Below are 24,413 nucleotides of genomic sequence, written 5' to 3'. Positions count from 1 at the left end.
TTTCCAGCAGGGAGCTGCCTCGGCAGAAGATCCCTCTCTGGGACACGGTTGTGGGCACCTCATGGTTTTACTACAGCACTGTTTCATTAACCACTCCAAAATCCAGTAGTAGGTTCACACACAAGCCACTTGTCTTCATAGAATCATAGAATCTGCTGGGTTAGAAGGGACCTCCAAGATCATCAAATCCAACCCTTGATCCACGACCACCGTGGTTCCCAGCCCATGGCACTGATGCCACATCCAGTTTCTTCTTAAAAACCTCCAGGGACGGAGAATCCACCACTTCCCTGGGCAGCCCATTCCAATGGCTGATCACCCTCTCTGCAAAGAAATTCTTCCTAATATCCAACCTAAACCTCCCCTGGCACAGCTGAAGACCCTGAGCCCTCTTGTCTTGCTGAGAGTTGCCTGGGAAAAGAGACCAACCCCCACCTGGCTCCCCCCTCCTGTCAGGGAGTTGCAGAGAGTGAGGAGGTCTCCCCTGAGCCTCCTCTTCTCCAGGCTGAACAGCCCCAGCTCCCTCAGCCTCTCCTCACAGCACTTGTGCTCCAGTCCCTTCCCCAGCCTTGTTGCTCTTCTCTGGACCTGCTCCAGGACCTCAATGTCCTTCCTGAGCTGAGGGCCCAGAACTGGACACAGCACTCCAGGGGTGGCCTCACCAGCGCTGAGTCCAGGGGAAGAATCACTTCATTGGACCTGTTGGCCACACTGTTCCTGAGCCAGGCCAGGATCCACTGGCCTTCTTGGCCACCTGGGCACACTGCTGGCTCATGTTCAGCTTCAATGGCACACATTGTGTAGGAACTTTACAAAACCACCTGCTGGTTTTCTGCCTTCCAAGCAAAACGGCTTCAGTGTCACCCAACAGCATCCGAATTTCCCAGCGGGCGACTTGTCTCTACACACACCTAATTTTGGGAGATGCTCCTTGTAGTAGAAGCCCCCTGAAGCCTCCACGGTGCATTTCAGGTCCACCTTCCCCTTGTGCCCCACCCTGTAGACGTTGGTGGTCCCGTCAGACCACGTCACGCTGGCCACACTGCGCCCGGTCTCCACGTCCCAGCCGCGGATATCGACCACGCGGCCGGTTTTACCTTCGCCACCTGGGGGGGGAAAAAAAGGGAAAATCAGGAAAATTAAATCATGACAATTAAATCAGACAACTCAGTCTGGCCAACTAGGAGCCTGTTAAACCCACTGAAAGCCAGCCAGCCCTCTACTTTGGAGTACAGATGTGGAAAAAGCTGAATTCTGTGTAGAATTCCTCCCGGTGTGCATGGCCTAAGTTAGGGAACACACAGTGTCACGGCACCACACTGTGGCAAGACAAAAAACGGTGCTGTAAAACCCACCCGAGGTCTTTAATTTCTCCCCAACGCCAGCCAGGTGGAAGAGCATCAAATAAAGTTTGTTCTGGTACTTCTCTTCACCTGCCCAAGCAAGGAGCAGTGCACTGGAAAAACCCAGAACAGGAGGATATGTGCGTGGAGATAAGTCTGGCTGGGCACATGGGACATGTTGTCATCCAAGAGACAAACAGCCTATGAACACTGAACCTCGTGAAGGAAGTCAGAGTTTGCAGATTCCCAACCCGACTCTGCTGCCAAGTCACTTGGGCAAGTCCCAAACGGGGACAGCAACATCTGTCTGTCTGAGGCTTCTAATTGCCTCTAAAGTCTTGAAATTTAACAGCTTAAAGGAGTTTAATTCCTCATCTAACTGCGCATCTGACTAAAAAGCACAACACAAACCAGTGGGCTTTAGTGCCAGTCCTATCAATGACAAGAGGAGCAAACAGCTGTGGGTGGGGGCAGCTCCACCAAAACCAGGGCAAGTGCTGCTCAGAGACCACCTGAGGGGCTGGATTTAGGGTTTTTAGGGTTCCTCCCACTGGTCTTGCTCGTGCAACTGGTTTCAGGTCACCACCATCGTAAGCAACGTGAGTCTCAGACATGTAAATGTCGATCTGATCTCAGCAGGATGGATGAGCTGTATTGAGCATAAGCTGCTTTTACTCTCAGACCCTGCAAGCATCCACGTCCTCCACTGAACCCAGAGCTGCAATAAATGGCAGAGTCAACTTTGGAAACCTTTGAACTTCTGACTTAATTCTTAAGGGACAAAAGGAGCTGTAAACATTGCAGTGTGAACAGGGCTCTGGAATAGGAATGGACAGTACAGCTTCCTGAACCCTGCAGCACTAACAGAAATTGGTATCAGTGAATTAAGTACAGTCATTACACCCAAGAACAGCTCTAAAAAAAAGGCATTTTTGTCCCTCTGCATTTTCAGCCTGAAGTTACAAATCCTACTGAAAGCAGAAACCATTCTCCAGTAACCACAGCAAACAGTTCATTAATGTTCCATGGGAAACCATCCTTGGAGCCTTTCTCCTCACTGTTCTTAAAAGTGTCCAAATAAGGATATTCCACAGAACTCCAGAGCAGAAAGGAGTACTGCACACAAAGTCAGACAACCCTTACTCCCACCATAAATGAAAGCTTTTTCAGGAAAAGATAGGTCTTTGTTTATCATCACATACACTTATAGTTTTATACAAGAACTTCCAGGGTGGTTCCCAGGAGTTTTCATGTCTGTGAAACAGGAGCAGCAAAACTTCCCTCCCACACCCTCAATGAATGCATATGGTTTATGTCACAGATATGTGACAAATAACCAATCCAAGAAAACAAGGAATATTTAATACCCTAAACAGCAGCAACCTGCATCCTCTGAGCAGCTCCCCGGGAGCTGCTGCTCAGCACATGCACTTTCAATTTGCCAAAAAGAAAAAATAACATTTTATCTAATTTATATTTAAAAGCAAATCCAATGGTGTTTTTTACAGGACATCCCAAAAGCAGCTTACCATCCTGGTTACCCCACTCCCAGTCAGGGCCACGGACCACTTTAGCCCCCTGGAAAGTCCCTTTCAAGGTGATGCGAGTCAAATTCTGTCGAGGACTCACCAGGACTCTGGAAGAAAACAAAATGAGAGAAAACAAATGAATTTATTGTTATTATTGACACTGTACAAAGCTCGGATGCAACCAAGGTCTGTCATTTGAGGGCTATCCCTCATTTTAAGGGGATGCTCATGGGCTTTACTGGGGTGCCCACTGCATTAATGCTTTGGAGTCACAAGGAGTTCAGCACATCCCATACCCTGACCTGCACAGCACAGTTCACCTGCTGAAAAGCAGAGCAGATCAGACCATGCCTAGACCATTCCCAGGATCTCCCAGCCCTTTCCATGTGCCCTCCACACCCCAGACACACACCCCGATCCGGCTCACAGACAAAGGGAAGGTACCTACGTGATAGTGAACAGGGGGTCTGACGTCCTGTTAAAGCAGCTTCCAATTCCCATAGTGTCACAGCAGCTCCTCTGCTGGCTCTGAGCGTGCTGTGCCCACTCTGCTCCCCAGCAGAAAGCCTTCTCATGAGCTACCCAAGCCACCAAAATCCTCAGGGAGCTGTTTGGGCTGCTCACCCGGGGTACAATCCACTTTTCGAGGTGACTGCCAAGGTGCCCCAATCCATAGCCCTGGAGCCTGACAGGCTCTTGGCAACTCCCAGAGCAGACAGAGCAAACCAAGTTCAGCAGCTGTTCCACAGGGCAAGGGGAGGGGAAGCTCACTGGGGGTAGGGCTGACCTCAGAACACTGTATTTATTTTCCATCTAATACCTACAGAGAGAAGGTGGAGACTCAGAAGGATAAAAAGCTTATGCCTGAACTTACTGTTTACTTATCCACCAAATGCTTAAGTCTTTTACCTTCCTTAACCTGTTGGTGGATCTCCCACCTCTGGTTTACAACCTGATGTGTTTAAAAAGAGGGAGAGATTATTGACACAGGCTCTTATAATCGTGGAATGTTCATTGTCCACACTGCAGCTCAACAGGAGCAAGAGGAAGACCCTTTATTTGGATGGTTGGGATTTTGCCTGGTTTAAGCACCAGCGAGGCTGGATGTTGTTATGAAAGGAGATAATGAGAGTGGGATAGGGAAAAGCTCAGCTAAAAAGAGATGCTGATCAGCATTCATTTTATTGCTCTGTGTCAGGCACCAGAGACCAGCTTCAAAAACCAGCATGGATTTGGGCACTGTGTCTGAAACAGCTCAGCTACAACACTGTTTTCACTGTATTTTGTTGCGTGTTTTTCTAACAATTCATCAAAGATCTCTCAGTCAAGCCCTGACTGAGTGATAAAAATACACTTCTCTCCTGCAAACCCTACTCTCTCAAGGTAGCTTTCAATGCAAAGATCCTCAGTGATAGTAAAATAAAGCACTGAGCTAAGCTTAAGCAAGATGTTTAAAGAGCAAAACAACCACGACTCCTTCTATTCCTAGCAGAAGTTCCCTTTTTGTGTAGTCACACAACAGGAGTCATTTCCCATCTCAACAGCCCTCACATTAACCCGCCACTTTCAGTGAAATCTGTGGCTGGAGACCAAGAAAACAAAGCCAACCACTTCAGAAAGGAAGAAAAATGTTAAGAAACTCCACCTCTTGCTGGAGACAACCCATCAGAACAACCTTCCTTCCCCAGCCTCCCAAAAACAATGACCCTGCCTTGAACCAGCACCCAGGAACGATGCAAGAACCTGCTGTCCTGAGCCAATGTGTCTTAGATTTTAATCTAATTCAACATGTTTTGCTCCAAACACTGGGTAACAACCCAAGTTATTCGTGTGATGCTAAAATACCCTCGGGATAAATTTAATCACCGCGATGCTGCCTTTAATAACAACGTTAATTACGACAGCCAAAGTCTGCAGCCATTTCTGCCCTACAAATTCCAATGATATTAAATTACTGTAGAGTCCAGAAAGCACTTGGGAGCGTGTACTGCACAGAATGAAGTTATGTCTCTCTCCAGCAGGCTGGGAACCACTCCCTGGGGATATTCTGCCTGTGCTCAAGTTTCACCGAGGTGCTTACACAGCTTTTCACATCCCTGGGAGCTCTGCTCCACACAGCTCCAACAGCAGCACCACCCTGGCTTTGGAGGGATGTGGGACCCAAATGAACTGACCTGGAGAAGTTTAAACAGACTGCTTTTAACTTGCAGTAACAACCTCAGACCCTGCAGGAGTCAGAGACCCTTCACACCAGGAACAGCTGAGGTATTTTGCAAGATAGAGACTTTTCCACTGCAGAAAGTTCTTATCCCAAAAAGACAAGCACGGGGCTGGAGAGCAGAAGGGATGGACACCCTGAAAGGCAGCAGGCCATAAATACCATGTTCATCTCTTCAGAAAGGCACAGCTGTAAACGAGACTTTCAGCTCACGGCAGACACAAAACCACAGCAGACACAAACCTCACATCCCTTCCAGGATGTGCAAAGACCTATACAGGGCAAACTCAAGAAAATCAACACAAAGACCTCGCAGAAACCACAGATAAAAACTGACCTGCAAGAAATTCTAGATTCTCTAATCCCCCCCAGCAAAGCTTTTCCTGAAGCACTTCCAGCAGAGGATAAAGGAAGGCAATTCTGACAGATGGCAGCGGCTGCTGGTTGCTCAAGCATGAACCAGACTAAGACAAGGGCGCTGGTGAGGGATCAGGAGCACGGAAACCTATTTCAGGAACTGTCTTTACCAAGATTCTTCCTTTTCAATCCTGTCCTTCCTTGACAAGGCAGCAGCTCTTCACAAAACCAGCTGTGTCTTTATAACTCAGGTCTGGGTTGGGCTAAAAGCTCAGTCTTTTTGGGTGACCTCCAAAGCTCAGACCAGACTAAAGGTTTCAGACCAACACAGAAGCACCCCTGAGCACACAAAGTGAAATAAATGCCTTGTCCTCATCCTTTAAACATGACTATCAGTTCAAAACACAGGTTGAGGATGTTTTAGTGAAGATTTCTCTTGCTCACAGTTTGGATCGTGTAATTCCACAAAAGATAAAGATAAAACATGTCATTAAAATGCAACCCCTGCTCTACAAATCAAACAGAATATTCCAAAATAAAACAAGGGAAGTCTTAATGTGGGGATATGCAATGGTGTTCTGCCATGCACATGGCTTTTTTTAAGGAGGCAAGCCTACCCATGATGACATGACAGTTTGGTATTTTATCTGGCAAATAATGATTTTTTTTAAAGTAAAATTATATTAATTCATTGATAGAAAAAATTAATAAATATTTGACATTAAGAAATTAATTTTTTTACAGGTTAGGAAACAAACACATCATCACAGAAGAGTCAGATTTGATTCAACAGCCACCAAAACTTCTGAGACCAACAGCTTAAACCGCCACTGCATAAATAACACATGTTGAAGAGGTTACTACGTAAATAAACCTGCATCCCCTTTATTGCCCAGTAATCAAACACCCAGCAGTTGTCACTCAGCTGCTGGATTAGTCCAGGCTCACAGTCCAAGCAGCCCCAGATGGAAGGTTGGATTATTAAAGCTGCCTTGAATGGGTCTGCACTGCACAGGCAAACCCAAACCAGAGCATGCACTTGTTCCTGTATCTGATTTCCAAATCCAGCTGGTAACCAGACTAGACAGAGCTGGTTTAAGAATTAGGGCTGAAAATAACTGCACTCTCTGTTTTGACTACAGGATAAAACACAATGTGAGAAAATATTTGTACTTCTTGTGCTTGGTTACACAGAATATTTCCCTGTGTGGTTTGCTGGCTCCTCCAACTCCATTGTTGGCCAGGGAAGAAAAAACAGGACTTGTGAAAAATTGTTGTGATTTACTGGTGAGTGAAGCCTAGAAAATAGCCTGGGTAAAACATCCCCTACTGAAATTCAGCTCAGCCCCATCCCCGAGCAGGTGATCCAAGCAAAATTCCAGTGCTGCTTTTGCACTGAGATATAATAACACTAATATTTTGTATGAGAGGTAGATTATCTCAGGCTTGATTATTTGCAGAATCACCAGAGCATGCCTGACTATTGCAGCCCTAAAATAAACTTGATGAGTTTTGCTTTGCTGCCCTGCTTCCAGACACTGATTTATCTTCCAATTACCAAGCACAAATTCACCAAATGGATACACAACTCTGAAAAAAAAGCTCTCTTCAGTAAAACTGAGTTGTTCATCCTTCTAAGCCAAGGATGAGAGCCTCTCCCACAGCAGCCACAAAACTCAAACCAAAAAGGACCAATAAAATAGAAAAACAATTGGAAGAGGTCAGGAAGAGATTACCTCTAATAAAAAACCCAACGGTACTTCCTGCCACCAGAGGTTCAAACCCAGGTCATTTTAAGACCTGAAATAGCCTTCAGGTAAAGGAGTCTTCAAAGCCTCTTTGGAAAACTGATTGGGAACCCTCTGCAGCGTCTGTCTGGGGTTAAATCCTCCTAAATCCCAGGATTAGTGACCTGCTACGAGGAGCAACGTGTTGGCCTTGAGGGACTGGAAACTCCCAGCTCTTCATCTCTGGTTCAAGAAAGAGCTGAGGTGAGAGCTCCATCCCACAGTCCTACATTTGATCTCACCAGTGGCAACCCAAGGACTGTGTGAGCAACCCCAACTTCCTTATTCAAATCCAAGATTATGGGATGCTGTCAAACTTGTTGGGATGCCTCTGCATCCACTCCCCTTCAGCTTTCCGACTAATTAACACTCCTGAGGGCTCATCACAGCATTTTGCCTGGGTTCTGAGAGCAAGACACTCCTGAGGCTCCTTTTGAAGAACCAAAAGATCCCCATTCCCTGCCAGAGAAAGGAGGAGGGACAATTTTGGTCTCCAAAGGAGACTCGTCCTGCGTTTCACAGCCACTCAACAACAAAACCCAAACCCACACAGCATTTACCTGTGTGTCTTTTTAAATACACAGATTTTTGGGGGGCCTTAGGGAACTGCCAAAGGTTTTATCTTCTACTTTATTTAGCAAAAAAAAAAAAAAAAAAGAGAGAGATGAGTGCTCTAAGCAACAGTGCAGTGAGTCATGAGCCATCCAATTCCTGTTCTTCGAAAAGGATGGTGCACTGCCTGAGGCAGTGTCTGTACAGCTCAGACCTCACTTATTCCAAAGAAATCCTTTCTATGGCACTGTTCAAAGGTGATCCAGGCCCTTTGTTTCACTTATTTTTTTTTATTTCTTATATGAGGACATTCAATTCTTAATGCAGAGCAACCTCCGGAACACCAGAGCAACAAATCACAGGGTTGCATCTGCATTAAAGCAAAGATGTTCCTGCTTCTTCCTTGTTCCTGCACTGAAAGGCATTTCTGGGGAATTCAATTTGCCAGCTCCCTGTACAAAAGCTCCTGCACAAAACACACATTGCCCTGTGCCATCCAACTCAGCCTGGAACAAAACCCACTCCTGAGCCGTTTGCTCCAACAGCTGAGTGACTCCTAAGAACCACAATATGCACTCTTCATTCATCTTTAAAATTGCAGCTTCCCACAGCTGGAAGCTTTCTCCTTGAGGATTTCTAATTCCTCTCCATCCCTAAGCTCAGCTGGAATGAGGACCTGCCACACAGAACAGCAGGAGAGGTGTTTTATTATCCAATTACAACTATTGCTGCTTTACCCTTACCCCTTACTGAGGCTCCCAGAAGCCACTGCCACATCTGACAGGCTCATGCTGTGTCCCCGAAGTCACACACACACCCCTTTGCCTTTTTTCCTCCTTTTTTTTTCTTTGCTGCTTGGCATTAAGGTCATTGCTCCTGCCAACACACAGTGATGTAAATCAGAATAGTGCTACTTCAACAAAGACTGGGTGTCACGTTCTGGCCCGTGTCTAGACTTCTTTTTATCAAATAAAATTAATTTATATCACATCTTCTCTAACCACTCCATGAGCCACGTTCACAGAAAAAAAAAAAAGAGCCACATTTACAGAAAGAAAAAAAAAAGGCAAAGTAATTTAGGAAAAAAAACAACCCAACCCAACCCAAAAACCACCAAAGCACCATCAGCCTTTTGCTACAATGGGCATCCACCTCCAAAGAGTCCTCCAGTGCTTCCAGCACATTCCAGAGCAGTGCTGCAGTGCTCTGGGAAAGTCAAACAACTCACCCAGGACAGCACTGGGTCTGGCAGCTTTCCTGGCCACCCTCCAGACTCCCTTTTCTCCCTGACAGCAACACCCGATGCCCAATTCCAGAGGCACAGTCTGGGCACAGCCCTGAAAGGAAAAACTGCCCTCGGTGCATCCTTCTCCCTTGGGATTCCTCAGGAAAGGAAACGAGGGAGAAACTGCCTTAGAAATCTGCCTTTTTGATCGGGGTGTTCCCAAGGGAATTCAGCTCTGCAGGGCTGGGAGATCCCATGCCCAGGGAAGAAAATCTGGGCTGCTCTGCAGCCTCTCACAGCAACTGCTGCCTACCTTTGTTTTTCTTTTTTCTTTAAATGTGAGTAGGATTATGTACCTTAAGCTCAAAGAAAAGACACAGTCAGGCATCCCTGAGTAACTACTTGGAGATGATTATAATATTAATAGAAAGAGAAAAAACCCTACATGCCTATTTTTATATATATATATTTTTATATATACACTGAAATCATGGAGCTCATTTCCAAGCAGGATCTGCCTGGCTTGTCATATTTAACACAAGCTCCAGAAACATCCTAATCTGGTGGATAAACACAAGCCTCAGAGCTCTGAGGGGAGATTCTCTGGACAAAAATCCATCCCTTGGCTTGCACTCGGAATTCTGGCTCAACCACACCGGCACAGCTCTGGTAATTAACTCCATGGAGAGCTTCCCATAAGGCAGGAAAAGCAGCTGCAAATCCCACACCGCTGCCTTCAGCACAGTAATTACACTTCCCATTCCATGCAAAGCACTGGGATATTTTCAAAGGGAGGCAAAAAAAAGGAAAATCAACGACAGAGAAAAGCTGATTTCTCATGACTCCTCCTGAAGGCAAGAGGATTAAAAGATTCATCTCTGTGCCTGCTTGAGGAGGTGCAAATAAAACCACCGTGGAGACTATTTTTGAGTTCTTCCTCGGGGCAGGAGAAGGGAGCAGGAACGAGCACGGAATTACAGATGCTGCTCCAGAGGCCTCAGTGCAAGAGCAAATGAGAAGTTGTTGTTCTTCAGAGAACAGTTCAGACCCAGCAATTTGGGAGTGTCAACCTCAGTTATCCGAGAACAGCAAACCATGTCTAAAATTATTTAATTGGGGGGGGAGGAAAAGTAAAACCAGAGCAGACAAATATTTTTAATTTTCACCTTAATCAAACTTGCCAGAAAAATTCTGATTTCTATTTGCTGTGTTTTTCTCAAGCAGCTTCATAAAAGTGCCCAATCCAGCCTTACATTGTTCTGTAGGACAGAGCCCCCAAACCTTTTTGATCACGTGAGCCAAGGAGTCAAAACATTTTGAGCGCTCCCCAATACACATTTATTTATATAAAAATGCATTTATATAAAAATACAAATACATTTCTATATAAATACATAAAATATAAACATGCATTTATATATAAAGTTAATTTGACGTATAAATACATTTCTATATAAATGTAAAAATAAACGTACACACATTCAGATATAAAACTTTGTTTTATATATAAATATAGACATGTTTTTATATAAATACATTTTTACATTTATACAGAAATACATGTATTTCTACGTAAATTACATAGAAATACATGTATTTCTACGTAAATTACGTAGAAATACATGTATTTCTAAGTAAATTACGTAGAAATACATTTATTTCTACGTAAATTACGTAGAAATACATTTATTTCTACGTAAATTACATAGAAATATTTATTTCTACGTAAATTATATAGAACTAAATCTATTTCTATATAAATGATATAGAAATTTCTATATAAATGATATAGAAATTTCTATTAAAATGATATAGAAATTTCTATTAAAATGATATAGAAATTTCTATTAAAATGATATAGAAATTTCTATTAAAATGATATAGAAATACATTTATTTCTCCATAAATTATATAGAAATACATTTATTTCTATATAAATGATACAGACATGTACTAGTGAGGTGCTGCACATCATCCCTGCACTTTGGCAGATGGTTTTGCACACCCCTGGGGGGTCCAAACCCCATTTTGGAGACCACCCTTCTGGACCAGAGCCCCCCCAGAGCTCCCCCTGGCTGGCAGGACTCACGGCTGTGAATGTGCCGTCTCATAGCGCTCGAAGGAGTGGGACAGGTCGTGTTTGTTGTTCATGTAGCACTGAGTGCACAGGTCGTAGTCAAAGCACATCTTGCACTTCCACCTCATGCCACGGATGCCGTGCTTCTTGCAGCAGTCACAGATGATGTTGGGGTGACGGACACCTGGGAGAGCACAGGGGCAAAGGAATGCGGGATTCACCCAAAATCCAGAGAAACCGGCTCTTAGAACCTTTCTTGAAGGAAAAAATCATGTACTGTGTGTGTGTTGAAGGTGATGCAGTAATAGAACGTGAGTGATATGTGTGACCTGTGTAGGTACAACACGTGTGATGTGTCTCTGTGCTGGGCAGTGACAGGATGCCAGGGAATGGCCTGACTCCTCAATTTGGGTGTTGCCATAGAGCAGGAGTTCCTAAGCCCCCTGTCCTTGCCATACTCATCAATTTGGGTGTTGCCACAGAGAAGGAGTTCCTAAGCCCACTGTTGTTGCCATACTCCTCAGCTTGGGTGTTGCCACAGAGCAGGAGATCATAATCCCCCTGTCCTTGCCATCCATACTCCTCAATTTGGGTGTTGCCATAGAGCAGGAGTTCCTAAGCCCCCAGTCCTTGCCATACTCATCAATTTGGGTGTTGCCACAGAGTAGGAGATCATAATCCCCCTGTCCATGCCATATTCATCAGTTTGGGTGTTGCCACAGAGTAGGAGATCATAATCCCCCTGTCCATGCCATACTCCTCAATTTGGGTGTTGCCACAGAGTAGGAGTTCCTAAGCCCCCTGTCCATGTCATACTCATCAATGTGGCTGTTGCCATAAAGCAGGAGTTCCTAATCCCCCTTTCCTTACCCTACTCACCGATCTGGGCGTTGTCATAGAGCAGCAGGTCGTAGGCCCCCTGGAAGCCCGTGCGGTAGTTGGTCCTGTTGCCCTGGTCCCACTGCACCACCACGGTCTTGTCGGGGGTGGTGGGGCTGCCGGCGCGCCCGATCTCCACCACGGTGCCCACGTTGCCCTCGCCGCTGTCCTGGCTGCCCCACTTCCAGTCCACGCCGCGCACCACCCGCATGCCCACCTGCATGCTGGCACAGGGCTCCACGTCCATGGATTGTGCTCGGCAACCCCTACAGCTCTGCCCCTCGCCGGGGCTGGCACACGGGCAGGGGCAGCAGCATGGTCAGCACGCCTGGAACACAACGGGGTAATGCCCAGCATGTTTATATATTAAATTAATTTGACATATAAATACGTTTCTATATAAACGTAAAAATAAACGTACCCAGCACGTCACGTCCCCCCTCCCAGAACGACCTGGCACAGTGGCACACGTGGGTATTGCCCAGGACGTCACATCCCCCCTCCCAGAATGTCACATCCCCCCTCCCAGAACAACCTGGCACAGGACAAGCCTGACCCACCAACTACACACATTTACTTTATTCAACTATAATATTTTTAAAGAATTATTTAAACTATTTATATTAAATAATATTTGCTTTAGTAGAGCGGTTTAAAATAATTATTTGGATCGTTTGTAAAATATTTAAGTACTGTTTTGCTTTAGCTAAGTAATATTTAAAATATAAGATTGGAGCAAAGGGACTTTATTAAAAATGGGGATCCACGCGTGGGTAACACCCAGCACGTCACATCTCCCCTCCCAGAATGACCTGGCACAGGACAGGCCTGACCTGCTGGCTACATACACCTACTTTATTCAACTATAATATTTTTAAAGAATTATTTAAACTATTTACATTAAGATGATTTAAATAATATTTGCTCTGGTAAAATGCTTTAAAATAAATATTTTACAAACAATCCAAATAATTAAGTACTGTTTTGCTTTAGTTAAGTAATATTTAAAAGCTAAGATTGGAGTAAATGAACTTGATTAAAAACAGGGATCCACACGTGGGTAACACCCAGCATGTCACATCTCCCCTCCCAGAACAACCTGGCACAGGACAAGCCTGACCCACCAACTACACACATTTATTTTATTCAACTATAATATTTTTAAAGAATTATTTAAACTATTCATATTAAGATAATTTAAATAATATTTGCTTTAAAATAATTATTTGAATCGTTTGTAAAATATTTAAGTACTCTTTTGCTTTAGTTAAGTAATATTTAAAAAATCAAATTCGAGTAAATGTACTTTATTAAAAACAGGGATCCTCACAGCTTTAGCGCAGGTGGGAATGATACACAAACTAGCCAGACTTCCAAGGCACATAATCATCTGTAATAACATCCAAATGCTTATTCCAGAGCTCTGTGTGTGAGGGAAGAGAACTGGGCAAGGAGTCTTTACACACCCCAGTACCAGCCCTTGACTCCAAACTCAGGAATAAATGCAACAGCCACCGGCAACAGGAACAAAAAAAACCAGTAAAGAGAGTTGGAATAAATGTCCAGGAAAGCACCAGCCCTGTGATTTTAGCAATAAAAAGTCAAAACCTACCTATTTTTCAGGAAGACCCTTCATATGAACCTCATCACTTATCACTGCACCTCATCCCTTAACCCTGCAGTTTCACTTGCCCTCAAAGTTAGTTTTGGTTTCATTTCGAGGACACAGGAAGTTTGAAAACTGCACTTGAAAGAAACGTTTGTCTGTTTTCCCTGCGGTTTTTAAAAACATTGCCAATGTCAGATAAATTTCAGTCCTTCCCTGCTATTTATCAATGAGCAGGAACAGGGAAGGGCTATTATTGCTTACCTGCAACAAGCAGAGCAGATTTTGTGCTGGGATCAGTTAAAGCTTGGGACAGCCTTCCCAACTGTTGCCATGGCAATGGGTAAATGAGGTGAATACCACACAGATGCATCACATCCTCAATTTTGAATTGAATCAGATCATCAAACCCTGGTTTCTCTCTTTACCACGATAACAAGACAGAGAAGAAGAGCGTGGCTTTCAACATTTAGGACCCGTAAAAATCTACTGTGGCATCGCTGGGTCCCCCTCCATAACCTCCAATATTGTCTCAAAAATTTGAAAATGGAGACCCAACAGAATGCCAAGGGCCAAAGAGTGCAGATGCCAAAAGCAAACCTCGCCCGCTGCCACGACACGGAGCAGCTCAGCCCAGGGTGACAAGTGTCAGGGTGACAATCCTGGCCCAGCTCAGGGACGTGCTCAGACACAGCAACAGGAGCAGCTCCGGGCCCTGTGACGTGCTGTCGATGCCCCCACCCACCCAATAAAGCAACTGAAACCACCAAGAACCTAAAAATAAGCCCTTCCTCCAGCCCCAGAGCCCCGACTGAACATGCGGGGGAGTCGTTTGATGCAAAACCGTGTTTCTGGCGTGCAGGAAGGGGCCGATTCCTGCTCAGCTCCAGCACCTCTGCAGCGTCAGACTTTTCCTGCCACGCATGGCTGTGACATCCAGACACCTGTCACACGAGAGCAACATCAAACCCCAATGTCCTCGTGAACCTCCCGTCATCTCTCGTTCTAATCAGCACCAAAAGACGCCTCGGGCGACTCTTCCACTGAGAGCAGTGGAGGTGGATGTAACATTGCTGAGCTGAAGGTGCACCAGTGTTTACTGTCTTCATGAAAGCAGGAATCACCAAAGAATATCCTTTTCAGAAGGCATTGCGGGGCCTAATGAGATTTGTGTGATCCCCCTCTTCCTCCAGATCAGAGATGAATAAAGTGGACTATTTATTCCTTCAACTGAAAGGCAGAACTGCTTTTTTTTTTAAAGGCTGCTGTGAACCAGTCGAGAGCCTGAGAAAACAAATGGGAGCATCCAACAAAGCAAAGGTGCAAGAGAAACCTAGTTCAGTTATTCCTACATGCCTTTTCCTTGAAAACAACCACCACCATCCTTCCTGGTTTTGTCTGAGTGAATGGGTGGTAGGTGGGGTAGGTAATAACAGAGGGAAAAGGAATTGCATGCTTAGGGAAGGAAACAATAAATACCACAAGATATCTTACATGAGGACAGAGTGACACTTCCCAGCCTAAAGGGTTTTATGCCATTTCACTGGACCTTCTTCTTCCTCTCCCCGGGAAGGAATGAATGAATGAATCAGCACAGGCTCCATCACAACTCCCAGCATTTCCAGGAAGGAAGTGCCAGTTCCAGCAATTATCCGTCGCAAAAGAACGTTCCAGGCTGTGCCACAAACCCATAAAATTGAAGTCTCTGCAGCACAAAGGAGGATAATCCCCTGCCACCTGGAAACAGCAGGGCAGGCTGGCACATGACAGACAGTGACCTGAACAGGGCAGTCCAGGAGCTCAGCACCAACCTTGGCCCAGAAAGGTGGGACCCACAGACAGGGCAAACCCCCACGTTGTGCCCCTTCCCACCACCCCTGGATGCTGCTCTAGCTCAATGTGCTCCTGTGATGCTGAACACAGGGTTGTCTGGGCTGCAAAGACCCCACCAGCCCCTTGCTGGCTGATCCAAGGCCGTCTTCCTAATGTGAATATTCCATTTTCCACACAAGGATGCACCAAATGCATTCTGCATTCCCATCTGCTCTGCAGGGGAGATGCATAACAAGAATAAAGGACTGTTCAAAACCTTTATGAGATGAATTACAGTGCTCTTGCAGGCTGAACCTTGCCAGAGCAGCATTATTTACTTCCTAAGTGGAAATGTTTCACTCACTGAAGCAAATACTCCTCCCTTGATGCTGTCTAGGTCATAATTATTCCAGGGAAGGATAGGTATAGCTGCCAGAAATGATTCACAGAGAAAACATCAGTTTCCCCATGGGAATTTAAAGCAACTATGAACAAATAATCCATTATAAGACACAAGCATATTTCTGAATCCTGAGGTAACATTCTGACCTTGTCTACTGTGACACAGGAAAGAGCAGCCCGGGCATATCTGTGAGTCCATTGCTAGGAAATCCCAGTAATACTTTACTGGAACAAAGGGAAAACACATCAGCACCTTCAGTTGCAATAATTGTGGCAAATTTCTGCCAATGTTCAGCTGCTCTGGAGGCAGAAGGTGCTCTAGAAACAACCCAATATCCATCTCACAGGAGACAAAGGTTGCTGCTGCTCTGGATAAAGAGCAAACAGAACCCAGGGGTGGTGTAAACAGTTGGCAAAATCAGTGCATGCAACTCGGGGATCACATTATTTGAACAGCAAGGCAAACAGAGGAAGTGTTTAAACCAACAACAACAAAAAAAAAAAGCAGGTTTTTTTCTCTCTTCCTTACACATGTTTTGCAGTTTGAATTGTCTTCTCAGGTGAATTATTCCACCCTACAGAGATCTGCCTATCCAGAGGATGCCTCCCTAGGCAATTGTAAATCCCACACTTTTCCAAAAGAGCAGCACAGGCTCAGACTTGGACACTTCCCTCACTTCTGCACATCATTTCTGAACACATGTGGGGGTGGCTGCAGCAGAACTCCTATTACAGGGTCTCTTCACAGCAGCTCACTCGAGCCTGAAATCTCCAACCTCCCCCACTAATACTTTTATATTCTTTAATAACAGCAAACAACCAGCAAATAGCCCTTGGAGCCCAAGGCTCAAAGCTGCTCAGTTAATTACCAAAGTTAATATCTAGGAAAAAAAAAGCTCAAATCCAGCCTTACCTTTCACTTTTCTTTCTCCTCAGCACAGTGAGAGCACAGCAAACACACACGAGCTCTCACTAACAGGGTGCAGTGCAGTTGCTCTCAAGGATACACACACAACTCCCACAAATATAATCACTAGTGAATGAAAACTGAGCAGGAAACCAGCAAAACACACAGCAAACAATCCTTCTGGACCCACCATTGCCTTGCACCTCCTGGGTGAGGCCAGAACTCCTCAGCCCTGACCCAGGTGTGCTGCCCTGGGCACTTCCAAGCCCAGAGAGACCCTCCCTGCCTCCCACCACAGCTGAACCCTGGCATTCCCAGCTCCATTTTCCAGTAGTTTCCACTCTGGAGACTTTTGCCAAGCCTGTGGTATTTTATTACCTCACCTACAACCCACACCAGTTCAACAGCCAGCTCTGCCACTCGTAAATCTCTCTCCTTGTCTACTCTGACCCCCCTGCAGCCCAGCAAAAGGATTTGCAGAATTGGCTCAAGTGAATAGTTTAATATTATTTAATAGGCTATTTAAAAGAGCCTGGAGTGACAGAACAAGTGGGAATGGCTTCAAACTGACAGAGAGGAGGTTTAGATGGGATGCTGGGAAGAAATTCTTCCCTGTGAGGGTGGGGAGGCCCTGGCATGGGTTGCCCAGAGAAGTCGTGGCTGCCCCATCCCTGGAGTGTCCAAGGGCCTTGGAACAACCTGGTTGGGACTGGATGATCTTTAGGGTCCTTTCCAACCCAAATCCTTCTGAGACTCTGTGATATTCCACTGCAGAGCCACAAGACCTCAGTGATCCTTTCCTTCCCTTTCCCATGTGCAGTCAGGAATTCTGTTTAGTCTAAATTTTGCAAAATGCCATCTCCGGCACAGGGGAGGGAGAGAGAAGAGCAGATGATGTTTTTGTGGCTTAAATATCAACAGCGGATAAACGAAGCCATTCTCCTGATAAATTAGTCTCAGCTGAAAAATAGAAAAAAAATCAGAAACAGGGCAGCTGCCACTGGTAAAACCAATCAATCAAGAAAAACCAAAAAAAAGCCTGTGAGGTTAAATAATTTCCATGCCCCAAACCTCACCTGCTCCCCAAGTATATTTAACTGCATTACATAAACAGAATAAAGCAGGTGATTAATACGCCTTTGCTCAGGGATTAATATCTTGTCATTCCAGCGTCAGGGACACATCCCGCCATCCTCAAACACGGGCACACAGAGGGAGGAGAGGCTAAAAATACCAAGCCAGGCACTCTGCTCAGAGTCCCACCGAGAGCATTTTATCTCTGCAATCAACACTTGTCCTCTGCAAATGCCAGCCCATTGATCTGTTTTGCCTACACTGAATTTCACATTCCATTTACACTGATTGTGTTCTAGCACCCGAGTTGTTACGGTGAGAGGGGAACGTTCCCTTCCCTTGCCAGCTGTAGCAGCAATGTTTCAGAGGTTATCATGCTGGTTTACCAGCTATTCTTTCACCTTGTTAAAGGATGGAGGCCTAAAAGAAGCAGCAGCAAATTTATTAATACTCAGGACCAGTAGTTTTGGGCAAACCTTTCTGAGGAGCTTGATCCCAGCATTCTGGTTTCCTGAAAAATGGCAAACAAGCTCAGAATAGATCCTAAAAATGGAAGAAGTTATAGAGAAGTTGCCTGTCTTACATTTTGGGTTCATTATGGATGAGTATGGCAGGACCCAACAGCTGCAGAGGACACAAGGCCAACTGAACTGAGCTGGCCTTGAACCTCCAGTTCTCACTTCACTCAAACTTCAACCCCCCTGCGATGACAACAGACCCAGAAAAGTGAACCTGCTTCAAAAACAAAGCCCTAACCTGCACAGCCTCAGTCCAAACTGGTTTTGTCACCAAGCTCCACGGACTGAAAAGGGATTTCTGTCAGCCACGAGTAACAAAATTAGCCAAAAAGAAAGTGGCAGTGTGAGGCACACGATCCCCCAGGAGCACAGCACTTCTCATGAACCAGCTCCCTGCTAACTCATGGACCAGACCAGGAAATTCACTGGATTGCACAATGGTCAATATTTGCTTTAAACCATAAAAAAGCAAACGTTACCTTTGGGAAACACCACCAGCAAGACAAAAATAAACATCTGTCACGGGCTTCCACCAGGAGAGGTTGTGGTACACCACAGAGCTCTGGTTTGGGCTGGGGTTGGCTTCATTCTCTTCACAGCAGCTTGGATGGTGCTCTGGTTTGGATTTGGGAGCAGACCAGTGTTGGTAACACAGAGGTGTTTTAGCTGGTGCTGAACAGAGCTCACACAGCACCAAAGCCTTTCCTGTTCCTCACGCTGTCCTGCCAGTGAGAGGCTGAGAGAGAATTTGGGAGGGAACAGAGCCAGGACAGCTGACCCCAAGTGACCAAAGGGATAACCACCACGACATGGTGCTCAGGAATAAAAAATGGGGAAGAAATAGGAAGGGGGGGATGTTTGGAGTCAGTCTTTGCCTTCCAAAGCAACCCCTGTACCTAATGAAATCTTGCTTTCTCAACCTGACCCCTGCAGCCCCTTCCCTATCCCAGGGGGGTGGAAGTGAGGAAGCAGCTCTGTGGGGCTGCCCACCAGGGTCAACCCACCACACACAAAAAGGCAGAATATCTTTTGCCAGGTCAGGGACGTTCAAAATTCAGATTTCTAAGCCAAACCCTACAGAAGAACAAGTTCCCCCCTACCAGCTTCTATTGAACACAACAACTTCAGGCTTCAAATTGCTGAGATCAGTGCTCATCTGCCTACTGGAGATTTAAAAGTGATTATAAGTGAAAGTTCACACTGGGCATCTAGTGGATGTCTCTTATTACATCCCACGAGATAATTGCTCATGAGCCCGATGAAATTTCCTTCTGGCTTTTGATGAACTGTGTTCTCTCCAGGAGGGAGAAAAAACAGCTCCAGCCATTTGCTTTAATTGGACCCGACAGTTTGCAGATTGTTGCCTCCAGCCCAGAAAAGCTCAGTAGCTGGGGCTGATGAGAATCCACTTTTTCCTCAAGAGCGGATTTCAGAGTTTAATTTACATTGCATTACAGTAAAAACAAACACACACACACACACCCCTCCCTGCCCACACACACAACCACTAGGTAATGTTGTTTAAGGAAAAAAAAAAACAAACACAACATTATTTGCTAAGTTTGAATCAAGGTCTTTTTCACTTTACATAGAAAAAAAAGGGAGAATGGTATTTTAACTTTCCCATGCCCTCCATGGAAGATCCCTGTGGCAGAAGGAAAACAAAAAATCCAGTAGCATTGCATCCCATCTCCTGCCAAGAACCACCATCAATTTTCTGGCCCTTGGCATTAAGAGGTCAATACTCAACCACCTGCATCCCTTGCAGGTCTTTCTGTGCCCAGAACACTGACAAAAGCCATAATATATAAAAAACCAGTTTAATAAAGTCAAATACAAGCCATCCAGGGCAGCTAGAACATCTCCATTACTTAAAGAACAAGCTTAACAGACCCTTCAGGAAGGGTTTCAGTGTATTTATCATGCCTTGTGGGAAAGGATGGACTAGGTGGCCTCAGCAAAATCCCTTCCAGAACTATTTTCAATCATCTAGAAATAGAGGATCAGACAGAAACATATTCCAACAGTGAGAAATCTGTCTTGGCAGCGGATTTCAACTGTGCTCTTACTTGACATTGCTCTAATGTATTTCTCAGAGGCAAGACCATCTGGCCCAGAGCTGATGGTGTTGAGCCCTGGTAAGGCTCAGGTCTGCAGCTCTCTCACACCAGCTATCAACTCCTATTTACCCTTAAAACCCGACTTAAATCACTCCAAAGTTCATGAACCTCCAATCTAATCACACAGTTGCCCTGTCTGTCCAGGAAGGCAGTAAGTGTCCCCACAGGTCGTGCAAAAATCAAAAGACTGACTTACTGCAGGAGTGGAAAAATCAAGAGGAATTAATTCTGAAGTCCTGCAAGAAGGGAGGTGGTTGAACAGTGGGCTGAGGAAAGGCAGTGCTGGGGCTGCTCAGGGGTGTTTAGAGCCTGGTGCCCTCAGCAGTGGAGGCACAATGGGATTACAAATCCTCCGAGTTAGGAACAAACACAACATCCTCCAACTTCTCCAGATGAAAAGTAGTTACTCCAGACTGGTACAGAGCGAGCTGAGCATAAAACCTGCCGGACCTCTGATGAGCCCTGGGAACTCATCCTACTGACTTCAGATCCCCTGCAGGGTCTCAGGAGGGGCAACACTGCACTCCTGCCCGTTTCCAGCCTGGAACTTGCCCTTTCTGTGCTCTGAAAGCAGATCAAAAGGTTTAAGTCTAATCTACCCTGACATGCCTTTGGCCAGAGAGACGTTGGCTGCGTAGGAGCAGAAGGAATTGAGCAGTGGCTGTTGCTTCCCTCCCTGGGACTCAGCGAAGGTTTGAGGGTCAGCACGTACACAATTCACTCACAACTTCGTGCATTTTACAATCACAGATGCCATCTTTTTGCTCTGAGCATTTTAAAGGACACAGGAACACTCTGCAGAGGGGAAATGGAGCCGCAGTTCTCCGTGGAACTGGCGGTAGAGTCAGGAATGAAGCTCACATACCCCAGCTCCAAGTTCTGTTCTCCACAGCCTGGCCCATGCTAGTCACAGGGAAGAAGGAAGCACAAATCCATGATCCAGGATTCATCCCTGCCTTCCCTGGGGTCACATCAGGGAATGTGGATGAGTAAGATCAAGCTCTCCTGCTCACACACATGTAACTTCACTGGTTTTCCAGTCTAAGTGCTGGAAGACTCCTTCTGTGTTCCTGGAAATTTCAACCACCACCACCACAACTCTTATTACAGAGAGGAAAGAAATATTTAAATCCTGTAAGTCTCCCAAGAAACGAGAAACTCCACTTTCTCTTTGCTTAAGAAGAGAAGAGTATCCAATGATCTCTCTCCCATCAGAGCTTTTAGTGAGAGTGTATTGAAAAGTGTGCTGGTCTCCCTCTGAGCACATTGTATTACAACACTTTGGCCCCTCCAAAAATGACCTTGATAAGCCATGAATGCAGAGAATCCTTGAAAAACAACCAGAACTCAAATTGTCTGCTCCCAGGACTTTCCATTCTATTCCTGGATCCCCGGAAAACAGCAACTGAAAACGAAAGGGCACGATCAGTGCTGCTGTGAGAGGTACGGTGACATTCATCCCTGAGCCCTGCCAGAGCCCAGGAGCAGTTCTGCAGCAGAGATGATGAGCAAGGCAAACAGATTTGATGGGAACAGGCAGGGACAACACGACCTCAGAGAGCTGAACGAGGCTGGAGAAAGCCTTCAACTTCAGAGAGACCAGGACTGGGCTCTGTGAGCAACCAGCACTGCTGATAATACTACTGGTACACAAACACAAGGCACAAGACAAGCTTGTTCCAGAGACAAGTGCTCTCTGAGCAGTCCAGGGGGGTCTGTAGCCACCCACTTCTTGATCAAGGCAGCTTAGAAGGCCGTGGACATCCCCCTTTCCACGTAAAAATGGAAGGAGACAACTGCAACCACCACACTTGCAGCACTTCCACGGGTTTTCCAAGACAGTTGTCCAAGTTTCAGTGGCAAGGGGCTGTGCATGGCCTCCCAGCTCTTCCAGACAATCCCAGCAGTGGATCAGTGGCCACTGCAGACCAAAGCAGGAAAAATAACAGATTCTTTATTCACGAATTTGGCACAGGATTTTCACAGCCACAGAGCTTCAAACATGCACTCAAAATAAATGTCAAAACATATGATGCTATACAGCAATATCAGAATAAGCAGAGAATTGAGCCAAGCCAAATATCACACAAGTATGAAGATTCTCCTCGTGTCAGTGACTCAGAGCTGTGCTGTGCAAAGAGGAAGGGATGGCAAACACATTTACCTTTGTGAAGCCTAAAAAAGAGAAACTGTTCATATGCTGCAGCCACACTTCGGTCCTAAAGGAATTTACATCCTTCCACCACAGAAACAGATGAGATTAGTACAAAAAACAGGCATAAGGTACTGAAAATACATCAGCTGGGACACCCCATCTACTGCCCTGTTAGTTGGAAGAGACCTTCTTGAAGGGAAGTATCACCTGCCCAACAGAAGTTACCTGCTCCAGACTCAAACCCAGACAGCTACAACTTGGAGCAGAAAGCAAAGCTCAAAAGGGGGCAAGACCTTCTCTAGCTCTGCCAAAGCTACTGAAGCTTTCCCTTTCCAATTTCCATTATCAACGTGTCACACAGCATCATTCCACTCATAACAATGTGGGTAAATGTGGGTTATTTACAGTAACTGCATCCTCTGACAATTCACTCATCTACACCCTGAAACCATGAATGAAAAATTCAACAGGTAATCAAGTACAGAGGAAGGTCCTAGAAGGATGAACAACTGCATCATTCGTCATAGGAAGCAGTTTTAGGATACTGAGGAGCTACTAAAGAGAGAAGAAATAAAAATGGTATCTCATTCGAGCCAAATAAACTCCTGCTATAGCAACAGAGAAGTGCAGAGGATGTAATAAGGCTCTTAGCCAAAAAGAGAGAAGGTTGAGCAGTAAAGCCAAGCTCAAGTGACCTCCATGAAGGTGAGCCAGAGCTCACTTGTTTCTCAGTGAGGTAGAAATTGGAATTTGTTACATTCAGAAAGTAATTCTGCAGCCGAGCGCCTGCAGGGAAATCAGAGCAAACACATTTAGTGCTTCCAGCGCAGCTGTACCAACTTCTCCGGGTTTAAGTCCGGCCCTTGCTTCCATGCCTCTTGTCAGATCGGGGAGATCGCAAATATCACGGAAACACGGGAGAGGGGGGAAAAAAAAAGCCACATGTGCTTCAGTGCCGAGTTAGAACCAGCACACGCCGCAGGGACGCGAAACGCCCCCGAGGAACCCCCGCCCGCGTTTCAGGTCTCACCTTGGCAAGCGAGGACCTACCTGCAGTACCTGTTCGGGAGCAGGATGTGCGCTCACATCCCCCCAGGGCAGCCAGGAGAAAGGAAAATGGAGCAGGAGCCAGCGGACTCGCCCCACCGGCGGCCCCAGCCCCGCCTAAAGGCGGCAAGGGCAGCACCGGCCGCGCTCCGGGGCGGGCAGCGCTGATCCCGGCTTAACCCGCGCGGGGAAAACCGGGGGGAAAAAACCCACACCGCGCACCTACCTGAGAGCGCGGGGAGAGCGGAGAATCCCGAGAGTGCTTATCCAGCGGCTGCTCTGCCTTCCTTCCCTCCTTCATCCTCGGGAGCAGCAGCAGCTGCTCCGGCGCGGCCCGGGCGGGGGGAGAGCGGCGGGGCTCAGGTGGCGGAACAGCGGGAGCGCCCCGAGCTGAGCCCCCCCCGGGACCCCCCCGGCAGCGAGTTGGGCACCGGCTCCCTCGGCAGCACCCTCGGCAGCACCCAGGGCTACCCCCCAAAGCCCCGCCGAAGCGCCGGGAAGCGGCCGGGCCGTGGCCCCGCGGAGCTGCTGCCGCAGCGGCGCCGCTCGACCCCGGGGCCGCCCCGCCCGCTCCGCCCGCCCGCCTTCCCTCCGGCGGCACGACGGGAGCCGTAGTTCCGCCCCGACCGGCTCCGGGCACCGCCGACTACAACTCCCGGGAGCCCCCGGGGAGCCGCGGGCACCGCCCGGCACGGCGGAGGATGCGGGGGGGTGCGGTGGGATGCGGTGATGGGATGCGGCGGGTGCTCCCGGGATGCAGGAGCGGCCCCGGGAGGGATGCGCGAGCCGCGCTGGGGTGTGTGTG

At 46.6% G+C, this 24,413-nt stretch overlaps 1 protein-coding gene across 2 annotated transcripts in view; it reads right to left on the bottom strand.

Moving 5' to 3' along the window:
* The window catches only part of MIB2 (mindbomb E3 ubiquitin protein ligase 2), a 40,691-nt gene extending 16,715 nt beyond the window's left edge, over positions 1-23,976 (bottom strand). The window contains exons 1-5 of one of the 2 annotated variants that reach the window (XM_027702058.1): positions 23,835-23,976; positions 11,968-12,295; positions 11,101-11,272; positions 2,873-2,979; positions 912-1,106 (exon numbers count right to left, since the gene is read on the bottom strand). In XM_027702058.1, coding sequence (XP_027557859.1) covers positions 912-1,106; positions 2,873-2,979; positions 11,101-11,272; positions 11,968-12,214 — 721 coding nt within the window. In that variant the 5' untranslated portion in view covers positions 12,215-12,295; positions 23,835-23,976. The remainder of the gene's footprint in view (positions 1-911; positions 1,107-2,872; positions 2,980-11,100; positions 11,273-11,967; positions 12,296-23,834) is intronic. The other variant, XM_027702057.1, reaches the window with a different exon arrangement.
* Positions 23,977-24,413: the final 437 nt, after the last annotated feature.

The sequence above is a fragment of the Neopelma chrysocephalum genome, unplaced genomic scaffold (assembly GCF_003984885.1).
Source record: "Neopelma chrysocephalum unplaced genomic scaffold, ASM398488v2 Primary Assembly neopelma1_180, whole genome shotgun sequence".
NCBI classification, from domain to species: domain Eukaryota; kingdom Metazoa; phylum Chordata; class Aves; order Passeriformes; family Pipridae; genus Neopelma; species Neopelma chrysocephalum.
Note: the sequence above shows the minus strand (reverse complement) of the source record. Positions and strands in the feature narration are given on the sequence as shown.